This window comes from Solea senegalensis, linkage group LG11 (genome assembly GCF_019176455.1).
Source record: "Solea senegalensis isolate Sse05_10M linkage group LG11, IFAPA_SoseM_1, whole genome shotgun sequence".
In the NCBI taxonomy this organism is placed as follows: domain Eukaryota; kingdom Metazoa; phylum Chordata; class Actinopteri; order Pleuronectiformes; family Soleidae; genus Solea; species Solea senegalensis.
In genome coordinates, this window is record NC_058031.1 from 16,197,714 (window position 1) to 16,213,077 (window position 15,364).

The 15,364-nt window shown below is 40.9% G+C and overlaps 1 protein-coding gene across 2 annotated transcripts in view; it reads left to right on the top strand.

Moving 5' to 3' along the window:
* The first annotated feature begins 1,650 nt into the window (after positions 1-1,650).
* ajap1 (adherens junctions associated protein 1) overlaps positions 1,651-15,364 on the top strand; it is a 45,549-nt gene continuing 31,835 nt past the window's right edge. For both annotated transcript variants that reach the window (XM_044039316.1, XM_044039317.1), the window contains exon 1: positions 1,651-2,196. In XM_044039316.1, coding sequence (XP_043895251.1) covers positions 2,168-2,196 — 29 coding nt within the window. In that variant the 5' untranslated portion in view covers positions 1,651-2,167. The remainder of the gene's footprint in view (positions 2,197-15,364) is intronic.

Sequence of the window (15,364 nt, forward strand, 5' to 3'; positions counted from 1 at the left end):
GAAAGAGTAAAGAAATAGTCTACTCAAGTAAAAGCACCATAACATTTTACCCAAGTACAAGTTAAAGTATTGATGTAAAAAACTACACAAGTTAAAGTAAAATAGTAGCTTGTTGTATGTACTGGGGTTCTTTATAGTGTCGTAGTACAAAAAGGACAAGTGGACACAAATCTCACATTAACTGTTTTTAATTAGAGCTAAACCTTTACAAATTAAATGTGTAAACACATGATGTATCAGTCATAATGGGTCAAAGGTCACAAACGTCACTCACTCAGGGACCTTAATTAACGCCAATTCACCTGTCCTCATCATTCCCCTGTCCTCGTCATTAAATCCCCTATCCTCTTCATTCCTGTCCTCTTCATTCCCCTGTCCTCATCATTCACCTGTCCTCATCATTCACCTGCTAAAGTTTCCAGTGTGTGATTTATTTTTTATTTATTTATATTGTTTTTAATTTGGGCCAAATTTGTTTTCCTCAGTAACAGATGTGATTTAATACGAGTGGTAGAGTGGGTTGTCTTCCAACCGAAAAGGTCAGGGATTGAATCCCAGATTCCCTGGGCAAGACCCCAAATTGCTCCCGATGGCTGTGCCATTAGTGTGTGAACGGGTATGAACTGTAATGAAATGTGCTCTGTCTTTCTCTCTCATCAAGATTAGAAAAGACATGGGTTAATATAGTCTTATGAAAAGTCATGCAACTTATTATTTTGATACCAAGTAAAAAGAAAGTAAATCGTGTTACAAATGCTGAAGTTCAAACTGAGCTTCAGCCTGAGGAGGAAAAGTGATTTCAGTGAACGTGGCGTGGTTGTTTCATGGCAGACGGGCTGAGTACTTCATTAACTGCTGATCTACTGTTGATCTATTGTCACACACAACCATGTCTAAGTTTTTCAGAGAATGGCCTGAAAAAGAGAAAACATCCAGTGATCAGAGGTTCTGTGGATGAAAATGTCTTGCCAGTACTAGAGGTCAGGGGAGAATGATCAGACCGGTGCAAAGTGATGGTAATAAAGGCAGTGAAAGAACCACTTGTTACATTAAAAGTATGCAGACGATCATCTCTGATCACACTGTCTGATGACTTTACATCTGTCATGATGTCTATGACCAGCTGCGTCTGTGCAGTTTCACTCTTCCGCCGCTGCACTGGACAGCACCCACATCCTCCAACCAGAGCTGGCAATCAGGCGCGAGAGTCACTTCGGCAAGAAATGGATATTTACTTGGTTTTAAAATGACGTCACGGCCGCGTGGGGCTCAGCGGGCAGGTCGTTCGTCAGTCTGAGAGAAGAGGAGCAGCAGGGGGAGACGGAGCAGCCTCCTCTCCTCTCTTCTCCTCTCTGTAACCACAGCCTCTTTGCTCTCTGTCTCTCTCTCTGTCTCTCTGTCTCGCTTTCTCTACAACTCCTCTGGAACAACTGTCAGACAGCAGGATTCTCCCTCATCGCTCTCGGCTTCTTTTTCAGTTGCAGCTCTTTTTAAAATTTTGACTTCATCTCACCCCACTGCGCTCTCCAGCACCTCCAGAAATGTGAGCAGACAACGAGGACCCCCTGCCGTCCGTGAGTTGTCTCCTCTGTGCTTCAGAGGACGGAACATCTTCATCATCTTCTAACCCCTTTTTTTTTTTTTCTTTTTTCCTTTCTTATTTGGACGAGCTTTTTCAGTGATGTAGGGGAAGGAGCGCGGTCATTTCAGCGCCAGGATGCCAACTACGAGTCTTTTTCTGTTTTGCGCATCTCACAGCTCCGTCACCACCGGCGTGGTGAGGAGGAAAGAAACAAGTGACAGATAAGCGCGGAGGTAAAGTTTGAGGTTTCCCGCTCACCTATCCTCCTGCACGCGCGCACCCCTCACCTTTCTTAACCGCTCGCGAGGAAGATCAGCGTCAGTAGAACAATTGACAAGCAACTTGAAAGAGAGCTGACTATTGCTGTGGCATCTGCACGGGGATCTGGCGGCGCGGTTGGAGGAATTTGATGTGCGCAACGACGAAGGATACGGCGTAAATGATGTTTGCGTTGATGACAGCTGGAGTACGGTCCGTCACTTGAGTGCTTTTGGTCATTTAACCAGCGATTGTCGACTTTTGGTGGAAACCCGTGTAAATGGGAGGGCACCAGGCGGACTGAGACGGATTTTGCAGTCGAGAAAAATGTGGATAAAACGGAGTGTGGTGCGCAGGTAAGACATTTGGATAGTTTTGCATGTTGTTTGCCAGACGCCTGTGAGGTAAGGTGTAGACATGTATTTATATTATATTTAATTTATATAGAATAATAAAAAAAAAAACATGTTAAAAAAAATTAAATATACGCCACTGCAAGTTATGAGACCGCAGGAACTGGCGATTAGATCATTTCTATCGGAGGGTCTGAATGGAAAAAAAGAGATAAAGAGGGTGAAGGGATAAAATATAAAGGTTGGTACCAAAATGAACTGAAATACATCATGTTCTGTTGTTTTGGTGATGGCACCAGACACTGTTCAGGTGGAGGCGTTATAATGACTGATTTGTTTTGAATAAAAAGAGAGAAACGATCAAAAACTTCTCATCCTGCACGCTGGGGGTCGCCAATAGTACAGCTTAAGCTACACACACGGTCTCTCTCTCTCTCTGTATATCTGAGACACACGCACGCACAAACACGCACACGCATAGGCTCAAGGTTAGGTCTATCAGCTCCTCCACACTTGTGATGACAAATACATGCACGCACTCTCGTGCACACTCACACAAAAAACTCCACAGATTAAAGTAAGTAAGAAAAAAGAGAAGGATTTATAACTCATTAATAAATCTGCTCCCATAATACCCCCACAACCATAAATTATGGGAGTAAATGTATGCAATCCAACTTTAAAGGCAGCATGTCATCCAGAGTGTTTAGATGGAGGTGAGGGCTAATCTTTAAAACCCCACTCAACAAAATCCACTCACACTTGGCCACTCCTTTCCCTCCCTGCTGCTCTCACACCACAATAAAATAGTAACGCAACCAAAGAAGAAGACATGGATATTGGCTTCATCTCCCCACCACCCAAAATGAAACAGGATGGAGACCACTCTATTTACTCTGACTTATCCAGGAAGTCTGCAAACAAAAGAAAGGAAACTGAGCCCATTCATTTGGCATATCATAGAAAAGTCACACTGTGTCATGACACACCCCGCCAGTGGTGAGATTCTTTCACCTGCAGGATCGATTTCCCACTGCTCGCTCTTCTTTCTGCCCGTTTGCGTCCATATGTTTTATTATGCACGACACTCGCTGTGTAGTTTGGGGCTGACCTCGCTGTGTGATGGCTGTGCATGTAAGAGCAAGTTATAATTAAATGCATTTAGCTTTTGTCTCTACCTGCAGCAGTCAGACACACACTGATGAGTCTGCCTGTCATTTAATGATGTGGGATGTCAAACGGGGATGAGTAGGAGGCGCTATGGACTGAAAAGTGTCTTTTTTTTACTTTATTATCCAGCATGTTTCAGATTCTTATTATCATGTGGCACAGACAACGATGAAAAGAGGGCAGGGTCTATGCTAAGGTAAATTTCTTTTGTTCACGATGGGTTGAGTTAGAATATATAAAAAAAAAAAACACAAAAAGAGAGAAAAATGAGCAGTGAACGTGAGAAAGACAAGAACTGACGAGGAACAGCTCCTGCACATGTGTGTGTGAATGAAACAGCAACTGATGGATAGATAACTTATCAATAGATATTAAAAATGTGCTTACATTCAAAGACGGCCAGTGTTTTTTATTGATAAAGTCTTATATTATGTCTCATAAAGACAACTCATGGTAATAATTCTGTGTGATCACTGACGTTAATCGCAAATCATGATCAAATGATTACGTACAATACATCAATCATCAAATGTGTGAGGTTTTACTAATGCTGAACAATGGAAATCAATTTGATAGTTTCATGTAGGATGTCCCTATCACATTGTAATATATAGAGGTATCCCTTATTCTGATTATTCTGATTTATTCTCTCTTGCGTTACGCTGGGCTGCAATTTAGTTCAAATAATGAATTCATTAAGTAAAAATATTCACGACACAACCTCTCACAAACCAGTGTGAGCTCTTTAACTAGTTCATCTTGTGTGAACAACAGTCAAAGCCCCAGAAAGAATAATCTGTGTAAAGAAATGGTACAAAGCTGGAATATAATTATCTACTGCAGTTTTGCTTTATAAATTACTTACACAAAGAGGTCAAATTTCAAATCTTGACCCATGGTTTTAGCACCAATTACCCAACACTGCTCTCTGACTAAGCCCGTTGTATTATTTAGTTACTGTGGAGCTTTTGGAAGGAATACAATATCAAAGATCTTAATCTTTTTCTTGAATCACCAGTAACACTGGATTGTTCAATGGCTCGAATCATGTATGCATGAGTGTGTGTGTGTGTGGTTCAGTTCTCTGTGCTTTTAAAAAAAAGAAAAAGTGCTCTGTCGTCAGCCTCTGTACACTGGCTCTGCCAATTAAATATTTCGTATTTCATTTGCATCTCACTCAGGATAAATTTGAATTTGATCCGTGATACGAGCGAGCCATTATGGCCCACAACTCTAACCAGGTTGAGCCAAAGAGGGTTTCAGTGGAGACTTCACCATCAGGGATTCATCTCTACCGATGCTCGGCATCTCCAGGCTTATGTTCCCCATGGTGAGCTCTCATTCCACTGAGACACTGGAGAGGCTATCAGGCCTCGGCACGATACTGCTGCAAAATTGTGCTGACAGAGACACCAGTTGCCTTTCAGAAGGGCTTTATTCGCCAGTTTCCACTTGCTTACCACAGGACTGTTAGGGACAGGTGGCTGTTCCTTCATACGTCTTGCTTTTTCTGGCTTGGATAACTTCTTGTAATAAATTTGATTGTTAGAGAGGGAATTTAAAATACTGCCATGACGAGAGAGAGGAGGGGTCTTTGATCATTTGTGCATTTGGGAATTGCATCCTCCTATTATGGATATACCAAGGAATAATGTTCTTCTGTGTGTTGGCCCCATGTAAAAAGAAAAGTATTAGTCTTCTGAATATGATCACTGGCTTAATGAAGCAGCATTTCTAATATATCATACTCTACGCTGAGGTGTTGCCCGTGGAGAGAAACAATTGCGCCCGCACAACATCATTCGTCTGGAGCTGCTTGGGGTGAACATGACCAGTCGTCATCATTAAAGCGAGCGCTATCATGAATGCCAGAAGTGCCTCTGCTGTGTGATGGGCCATCAGATATTCAGAGATTCCTGTGATTTAGGTGCCATCTTAATAGCCTCGATGAGGGTTATTAACTTGGCCTCTCTGGAGGGTGATTAACCTAATTTGCAGAGAAATAGGCTGTGTTGCTTCTCTGAGATCCTACTCTCTTGAGATGTATATGTTTGTGTGTGTGCGTTTGTGCATGTGTGTCATAAATACCCTGTGCTCAGCAGACTGTTGAATCCAGACGGACCAAAGCACGTGTGTAAAGGGAGTATGAAGAGACAAAACAGACATGGATACTGGTTCATCTGACCGGGCTGAAAATACCACACAGAGAGAATGATGAGCAAAAAAGAGAGGCGGCAGCTGGTGCCACAGACAGCGGTCAACCATAAATTACTTACCTGTTCACTGTCATCGTAATTAATGGGGAGGTGATGTAGGCAGAATTGGACCCTAACTGCTTTCATTTCATTTTCCCATTTATATACACAACTGCAGAAAATGACAGAACTGGAAAAAAAAAAAAAGCCATACACTGTTCAATTGTTATCGGGACACTCTAAAGTGACCCCAGTCAGGAAGGGCATACAGTGTAAAGAAACAAAACAAAACTCTGATTGAGTTCTTCCTTCCTAATCTTATATTCCCAGATTCAGATCTCACAAAATTCAAGTCAAAGTTCCCTCTTTAGCTCCCTCAAGCCAAATGAGTTTAATGATAAGCTCATTCCGTTTGGACTTCAACAGTGTGTGCTTCTACTGCACTGATGCACATGGAACCAACAGCACAGAGCTCATACTTGATTCATGTAGTGAGCTTTTGTTGGATCAATACTGCCTCTACAAAGGATCAGATTTATCTGTCATGGCCCTTTCCACTAACTGGCCTTTTCCAGACATGGGAGGCGGAGAGAAATGAAGGGGGGGGAGGGATCGCATCACCCAGCAGGGACCTTTCTCCTAAAATACTTATAAATTTACAAACAGTAGAAACGTTATTGATGTATGTGGCACGAGGTGAAGTAAAAACTTTTGACAGCAAGGGCCTGTGTTGATTGGAACATAATGCAGTTTCCCAGGCTCTTTTCCACCCAGCATATCTTTCTGAGTGGGTAGGTCATGCACAATATGGTGGAGGACACTGTGCAGTGGATGTTATTAATGGGATGATGCAGCACCCATGGCTGTTGCTTCTTGGACCCTAGATCCATATGCATAATACACACTCCACCACTTCTTTCTTTTGTTGCTTCTTAGGTGAATGATATGTTGACCTTAGCAATGCAACAAAGTGGCTTACACTATATGACTGTATACCAACAGCTGCTGCAGCCTCAGAGGCATGGAGACTGTGTGTGTGTGTGTGTGCGTGCGCACTGCCAAAAACATTTGCAGGATTCAACAGCATATTTGCCTCCCAGAGGCCTGTGCCACAGAAGCAATCCATAACTCCGTGGACTCTATGGAGAATCAGCTGTGGTATTTATCTCTCTTATGCTGGATATCTGGTAAGGAGAGCTTAACTCCTACTACTCCTCACAGCCTCTCCTCCTCTTCAACAACACAAATATAAGCAGCTGATATTCTGAGGGGACACAACCAATGTGTAGAGATTATTCCAAATGGTGCATTTTGATTTACGATGGAATGTTTCGAGGGGGGAAATGAATTAAACCATTTCACTTAAAGTGCACAGTGGCACACTGGAAGAATGTGTATCTACAAATATACTGAAAATAGCAGCACCCACAATCACAGGCTCATGCATCCATGTTGCACCAAAGTCCTTGACCTCTGAATATTTAGCTTTAAGTGAATGTTATATATGAGATGTGCAACTGCTTTTCAAGGTCCAGTAAGTAACATTTAGGAAGGTTTATTGGCAGAAACTGAATATATGATCCATGGGAGCCATAGAATTATTTGCAGCAAAGAATGGCTTTGCACACATAAACTAAAGACAAAGACAGAGGAAATGGCAGAGAGGGTGTGAGAGTGGAGAGAGTGTTTACATCTCGTCTGTTCCACAAAGGCCACTGCGGAGGAGTCCTCCATTTGTTACGTTTTGGAGTGCCACTATTAGATGACACCAATTCTTATACACTGGACCTATAATGGTTCAGCACACTATTGTATGTGTCCTGTTTATCCGTAACCATCTGTCATTTAAAACCGTTATAAGCTTTAATTTATTCTCTATTGGTTGACTAATTAAAAAATCAGCAACCACAGTAAAACCAGTTACTGTTTTAATGATGTGGCTCCTCGGTGTACCTACACTTGTGAGGAGAAACATGTAATGATGTGCAATAACTACAATGCATATTTTTCACAGAAGCAGAGTAGCGGGTGACATGTCAGTACTTAGTGTTTTGTTGTTAAATGAGAGCAGGGCTTGTAACCACCTGGCGAGTCTCTGTGCATCACATTCAGTTGATATTAGGGACGTGTCACTTCGCTGTTGCAGGATCTCGGAGGAATTATCAACTGTAATCAACAAATTAGCAACACAACATAGTGGGAATGCAAGATTTGCTTCCTGTGTACCTTTGGTAATACAGATTGCCATCACAGAGGCATTTGCATGCCTGAGTGTGCATGTGTGTGTACGTGTTTACGTGCTGAGTTATATTTACCCTGTCTCTCAGTCTGAAAGCTTGAGTACACAGCCCCTTTCACTTCAAATAAAGGCAGAGTCAACAGGCAGCAAACAGAGACTTAGAGGCATCACAGCTCCCGTTATAGTGAAACAAATAATAGCTACTGTACACAGTAAAATTAAGAAATTAAGAAACATTGAAATTAAGAAATTAAGAAACACTGAAGTTTAGGTTGCAACTACCGACCATTCTGATAGTCGGCTCGTCATCAATTATTGAAATTATTAATGGACTAATCAGATCACCTTCCAACCCTGTTTGAGTTCAAAATATACAGCCTAGAGGTGTCTCCGACTGCATGAAGTAATTACAGAATTGTCCAACAGATGGCACTGTTAGCACAGCTTGGCCGGCATCCATACCCTCAACAGTCAGTCATTTACATGCATTTTATCTGACTTTAGTCGGACTAAAATAATAATTTGGTTTCTTTAATGTCATGCAAACACATTAGTCCGATTAGTCTGATTGCTCCTGAATGTATGCACTTAGTCAGACTGGAGTCGGACTTGGAGTTCTCTGCATGTACCAAAATTTCCTCCCTGGTCTTTGACCTGGAAGTACTGTTGGTGGAAAAGAACAAACAACACGCTTATAGAGATACAGCGCCACACCAAATCGAGTTTCTCATCCGCATGTATACTCGGACTCTGCAAGAGTTCTGATTGCCTAACTCAGTTGGACTGCGGCCTTGGGTTGATTAAACTGTGTATGCAAACGTACTGAGTGATACTGTTTGCTGTGACAGTGGAGGACGCAACCGAGCTAAACTGACCTTCCCAGTGGAAGTTCACAACACCAAACCACCTGAAACGTGTCATGTCTACACCAAACAACAAAACAACAAGTGTGCAGATTGAGCTGTTAGCTAAGGCGTGAAGTTAGTAGAGCTAACAGAGTGAGTGGGTTTGTCATCACATTTCACACTGTCTGCACAAAAGCGTAAAATACTAGATAGACTTTCTCTATAGAAAAATGTTGTTCAGGTCCATAGCTTGAAAAAGATTTTATGGACAATGTTGACTTTTAGTTGCACCCCTAAATGCACACACACAAACAATTGAATCCCATAGCTAAATGTTGATATCATATACGATCAATGTGCAATAATCTCCCTGAACCCAGTTCAGTTTGAGTAATCTTATCAAAAACGTTGGCTGCCCAGCTCTTTTAGAAAACCATTGAAGCTTTTTTAAAAGGTAGAACAATTATGCTTGGTCCGGAGAAGCCGAGGCCTGCAAGAATAAGAACATCGAGAGATTGACTCACTTATCTTGATACATATGTATAAACAATGCTAATGAATTATAAACTGGATTACAAAAACCATGAACATGATGTTAAGCAGATTTGAATCAAAAATCAGTGTCATTTTCAGACACTTGGACCTCAATAGTAATAGGCTGTTGTAATGCACAATGGTGCGAGACAGGTTTGAAAAAAAGGGACTGGATTAAAATAACAATAGTGGTCTTTGCTAATGGTCCCTTTTTAAACTTCTGCCATAATACGATGCTGTTTGTAAGAATTATGGTGCTGATGTGACTGTGTGAGGGCATCAGTGTTTGATAATAGAAGTGTGCTGTCATTTTTCTTTCAAACACAAAACCTTATTAACAAACATTAAGGCCTGCAGACAGGTGTGATGAATTAGGCTGCTATTTCCCTCAGTGAATAATTCACTTTTGAGTTTGGCAAAATGTGAAGCGCGACTTTAACAATGTGCTAAAGTTTGCTTTGACTGTCATTACAGATTCTATTGTGTCCACGACTGTGGGCAAGGTGCCAGTTAAAATGAGGTTTAAATGGAATAAAGGAAGAAGCCATGTAGCCTCATAATTCATAAATATCCAATATGCAGCACCATTCATCGAGGTTACAGAGAATTGCTTTCAGCATTTTGTATACTTTCTGACATTTTCAATTTGCTTTATCATTAACAGTTTATTGAGTTTATTGGACTGGAAAGGCAGCCCTGTCATATTTTTCAAATGCACACGGCATTTCTCTGAGGAGTTCAGCCTTTGGAACTGGCTGGGTTATTTTCTTAAATGACACTTGGGTGTGTCTTTTCTACTATATGCACAAGTTCTGTCCTTAAAGTGGATCTTACCATCTTGAGCAAGTGGAGATGATTCCAGTCAATTTAGTCTGATCTCTCAAGAGACACCTGAGTCATGTCGGACAGTTACTTTTGATCTTAATGGGATGTTTCGCGGATCAAAGTGTTAGACTGTGGAGGGGTTATGAGTGGATGAGCAATTACTTGTGGGGTTGTAATGTAAACAGTAGAGGACTTTAGGGGTACACTTGAACTGAACTGAACTTAACCTGTACGGGTTATACGGTTGTGAGCCGTCAAGTTCCATTCTGTTACTGCAGGTTCAGGGTCAGTTTAGCTTTATGAGCAATAACTGAGTGGACCACAGACGTCTAGACCCCAGCAAAGTCAGACAGTACTGAACAGAGGTCAGACTTGCCTGGAGAGTGCAGATGGTAGCTAAATGGTTAGTAGCTTGGGCAAAACATTATTATTGTTTTCTTTATTGTACTACATTTCTTTGGTGTTTTATGGCCTCCTTCTGGATTCTTTTCCCTCGTGACTCATTTGTCATTTATCAGTGTGGCCATAAACAAACTTTTAGTCTAAGATCACGAGCAGATTTAGGTTATCCATGAAGCCTCTTCAATCAGCCAGAGAAGAATGACTGAAAAAATATGTATTATGTGAAGCTTCCTGAAGGGTTGATTATACGAATCATGGCCAGACACATTTTGACACATTGTAATCCATGTGAACTTGAAGCAATCAGATGTCAAATTGGTGCTAATTGCGTCTTTGTCACCCTGGTGGGTTCAGGTCAAGCATTTCTTTGGTCAGTATGATCTGTAATGTACAGTAGTTTAGTTTCGGTGCTAGTGACTGCATTTTGCCATTGTTAGTGATCTTACAATGGCAAATGATAGAGTAAATGAATATCTTTTAATTAACAACAGTGTAAGTCAAAATGATGAATGCTGAATGAAAAAAAACAGGCTATGCATCTACTTTACTGTGTTTGAAAGGTGAAACGATCATCAGCAGGCTTGTGATGACACTTAATGTCTAGATTTCTAATGGTAACCCACACAAAAGCTGCTCAGATGTTGGACCCATGTATCAGACCAGCCTAACCAACCTGACCATCCAACCGAATGCTTGGTTTGAGTTTGAGTCTGAGTAACACTCAGTAGAACTGTAGCTTATACTATACTATAAGTGTTTAATGTTGAGTATGTTACGATGAAAGGAGAGAGAACAGTCTGGTTATGTGTTTGTGAAGCTTGTTGGAACGGAAACCTTTTCCACACTCCCTCACTCTCTTTGAGATTTTTGCTCTTTGCAAGAACTGTGTACCATGAGAGCCACACCTGCTTTTGACACACCCATGCAAATAGACCATAGAGCAACACTGCAAACTTAAAACCAAGCAAATGCTTGTCACATGCGTGAAAAGACCATTAGTGTGTTCCAATGTGCTGTCCGGTAGCTGACGTCACACAGTCTTGTCATGCAACACTCAAAACCAAAACAACGCCATTTTGGCAGGAAGCCATGCTGTTCAAAATCCATAGACCTATCATATATATATATATATATATATATATATATATATATATATAACATATATAACAGGCAGCTTGTCTTATCACAGGCTGTATCAAAGAAAAGTGAAAATGGTGGATAGCTGTTGTGCCACAGTAAACGGGAGAGCATTTTACCGGCTCGAGGGACAGCAGAGTTGGATCACTGCCATATAACGGCCATAAAACACATATCAGCAGAAAAGACGGAGTAATTGGCGGCCACAGGCAACAGATTCTGCATGTGTACTGATCATTTCATAGCAGGTGCAGAATCCAGTTCTACCTAACTTTAAATGTGAGGGTTTTGTCCATGTTTTTATCACAATGTTGAGTGTTCTCCAGAGTAGGATGCTGTAAAGTTTATCAGAAAGTTGAAGATGTCGGATACTGCAGGTCTGGAATAATGTCCACTCTGGCTATTTCCACACACGGAATACTAACACCCTGGGGCAATGTAAGGGTCAGATATATTCAGAGATAGAGCAGATATATTGCTCAATCTCCGTGAATTTAAAGTGTGCAGTAAACTCTGATGGCTTGAAACCGGCATTGCCACTATTAATCTGAAGCTGAAGCTCTTCCTGTCACGGCAGAGGTTGTAAACCAACTGAGTCACGTGGTGTCTGGAGCTCTAAAGTCAAAACAATGCTGCCGTGTATTGCTTTGTGCAAATGTCTGATGCTGCTCACATGAACACATAATGCTCATATGATGCCGCTCCAATTTTATTTTGTTATAACCCTGACTTATAGAAAAGAATAGAACATGCTTTAGAGGCTTTGTCATTGTTATTGCTTTCAAACTCATACCCTAGACATTTAAAGGTTGAAACTCTTTTACCTTGTATCCCATCAGTCTTAGTCATCGGTCAGTTATCACGACCTGAGACAGTGTTTTACAAAAAGCAGTTTATAGACAAATAGAAAACATGGCATACTGTCAGAATGACCAGGAATATTGATGCGTGATAAAGTTGATTGAAGTATTCTGATTATTATTAGTACTATTTCCAATACTCCAGTCCCAAATGAATTTAAAAGCACTGGTGTGGTTTTATTTTGTTTTACTTGACATCTTTGGCAGTGATTTGAAGATTCACTAAATCATGACCGACAACTATGTGATGGAGCTCTTAACAACTAAAAAGCATCTGACTACACTTAAAAGTGACTATTTGCCAAAAGTGTCAGAAATGAAGTGCAGTCAGAATCTACTATTTATATTTAAATGTGGTGGATATGAACTTTAAAGTAGCATAACTTGGAGTTACTCTAGCACCACAGGTACCTTAACATGATACTCAAGTAACTTTTAGTTACTTATCACCACTGATAACTCATCCTATTTCGCTTAATGTCACATTTCTTGTCTGACACAGGCAGTGCTTTTAGTTTTTTGGGGGAGACTGACAAGATTTTAATTCCTGACATGTGAACATGCTGGTCTCCCTTTCTAACCCTTGAGAAGCACAAAAGAAATTGTGGTCATTCAGACCAACAACAGTATTTCAAACTGACATAGACATTACATGTCTATTCTAAAAGTAAAATATCTATTTAAAATATGTATTTGTAAAATAGAATACTTTTAACAAGTGTCATTTTATCTGCCTTGAAAAAATATTCCAGGCTGATATTTTTGATACATTTGCTTTGTAGTGGTTGTTAACTTTAGTTGTTTATCACATTCCTGCTTGAGTCTGTCCCGGCTTTACACTACGTCTCTGCTGACCTCCTCTTGAAAACAGTAATTATTCTGGGTCAGACACTCCTCAAGCTACATGCTGGAATTAATGGAAGTGGGAAGGACAGAGAAGGACTGTTATCCTGGCCTCATTTTCTCAATATGCTGCAACTGAGGCCAAAGAAATAAATGTTTTCCCACACTAATCCCAGAGGACACGGAGTCATTTATTAGCGGTGGTGTGAATTTATGTTTTCTATAGGAAAGCGAGGCAATTACCAGTATATTAAGGCCATTGCAAAAGAAAAAAAAGCGGGAGTGATGCGAGTACATGCAGACCAAGGCTGTGGCTGATGTTCACTTAGAGGTCGGTTTAGTCTTCAAGCTCACCAAGACTTGAAGATGCACTTGTGATGCTTATGCACAGGTGCACTGCGACATTACTGACAGCTTCACACTGTCATCACAGTGTGACACTGCATGATGTCATACAATCATTTCTGTTGATACACCAAGACAAAGCTTTTATGGTAAATGGTGGGCGTATGCAGGGTTTTTAAACATGCCTAAACCTGCAAAAAAAAGGGGCCACTGACTCTTTCCTATCGCCAGTAAAGGAGTTTTCCTTTCAGTTTTTTTTTTTTTTTCCTGAGCTGAGTCATGTTCATAAACCGGGCCAGTCAGAAAACAAAGCATTTGCACACAACGCAGAACAGAAGAGTGTGTTGTGAGACAAGTGACAAGTCCAGTGCAGTGTTTCCACGTTTGATAATCTTTACCTTTGATCCACCATTCAAATCAGTGGAGACTGAACAATTTTAGGTCACCGCTTGGAAGGTGCGTGTAACACTGTTGTACAGGGAAAGATGCAGCGTCAGTGTCTAGACTGCCAAAATGAAGTCGATGGAGAACTGTGAAACTCAAAAGCATTTCGATGTGCAAAGAGTTGTGTGTGGATGAAAGATAACACGGAAGCGCAGTGAAACCAGAGGTTCTTGGTTGTGTATCCTGCACATATCAGTCAGTGTTATCTTGTGAGGTTGATTCATTTCAAATGTAAATATGAATATGTATATTGTTTCATGCGGAGGGTTAAAACATTTTAAAATGGAGAAGAACAATCTTGTAGGACAGCAATTGAATTCGAGTAAAGTTGTATCTTTCATTTTTACGTGTACGTGTTTAAAGGACAATCGAATGGATTTGCTCTAAAGAGGCTCCAGAGAATGAAGAATGAAGACAGAATAGATAAGGTTTTGCCTGAAGTTTCCAGCTCATCATTAAGTCAAATTGCTCTTTTAGCAAAGAGGATTTCTCTGTGTCAGTGGCAAAGGAAAACCTATATATAGTATATTGTATATTGTATATTGTATACACACGTTTATTTCTTATGCACATGTATGTAGAATGAAGCAGTCACATGCAGCTTGCTTTGCCGGTTAGGTCCTATCTGCTCTCCTGTGTGCCCTGCCCTCACAGCGAGTCATCTGAAAGGAGAAGTGTCCTTGTTCCATGGCCTGGATGTTATCAGAGAGTTTTTACAGCCCAGAGGGGGAAGACGGTCACACAGCTTCTTCCCTGTTCTCTTCTCTTCTTTCTCCATCTTTGTCACTCTCTTAGGGTAATGCAAATGTGCACTCCATATCCCCACCATCTCTATTTTAAGCGTCTTCTCCCCAGTGTGAACCGGCTGTGCTTAGGGCTGGCAGAATCAGGGAAGGTGGAATGAATGGAGACGCATTGTATGAGCTCTCGCCATGCAGCATACTTCATGTCTTTGGTGTATTCTCAATCCATAATCCTTTAAAGTTGTTCACTCTAGCAACATGGAGAGTGGAGCTACTTAACAGCAGTAGTATCGCAATGTGCACGCATGATTGTAAAAAAAGAAATAACATACGACTCACTCATTCCCCTGCAGGCCTTTGAGAAAAGCAATGTCATGATTTACAGATGCATTTGCTATGAATACACACTTCATGCAGTGATGAATGTATGCAACAAGACACATGTATCTGTGCAGACTCTATCAAAGCAAAGATGAACATCTTGTCCTATCAGAGCTTCACTCTCTCTATACATATGTAGTATTTAGTAATTAAAGGTGCTACATGTGAGACATTTATTGTAGTAAGTGATTAAATGGCCATCATACAT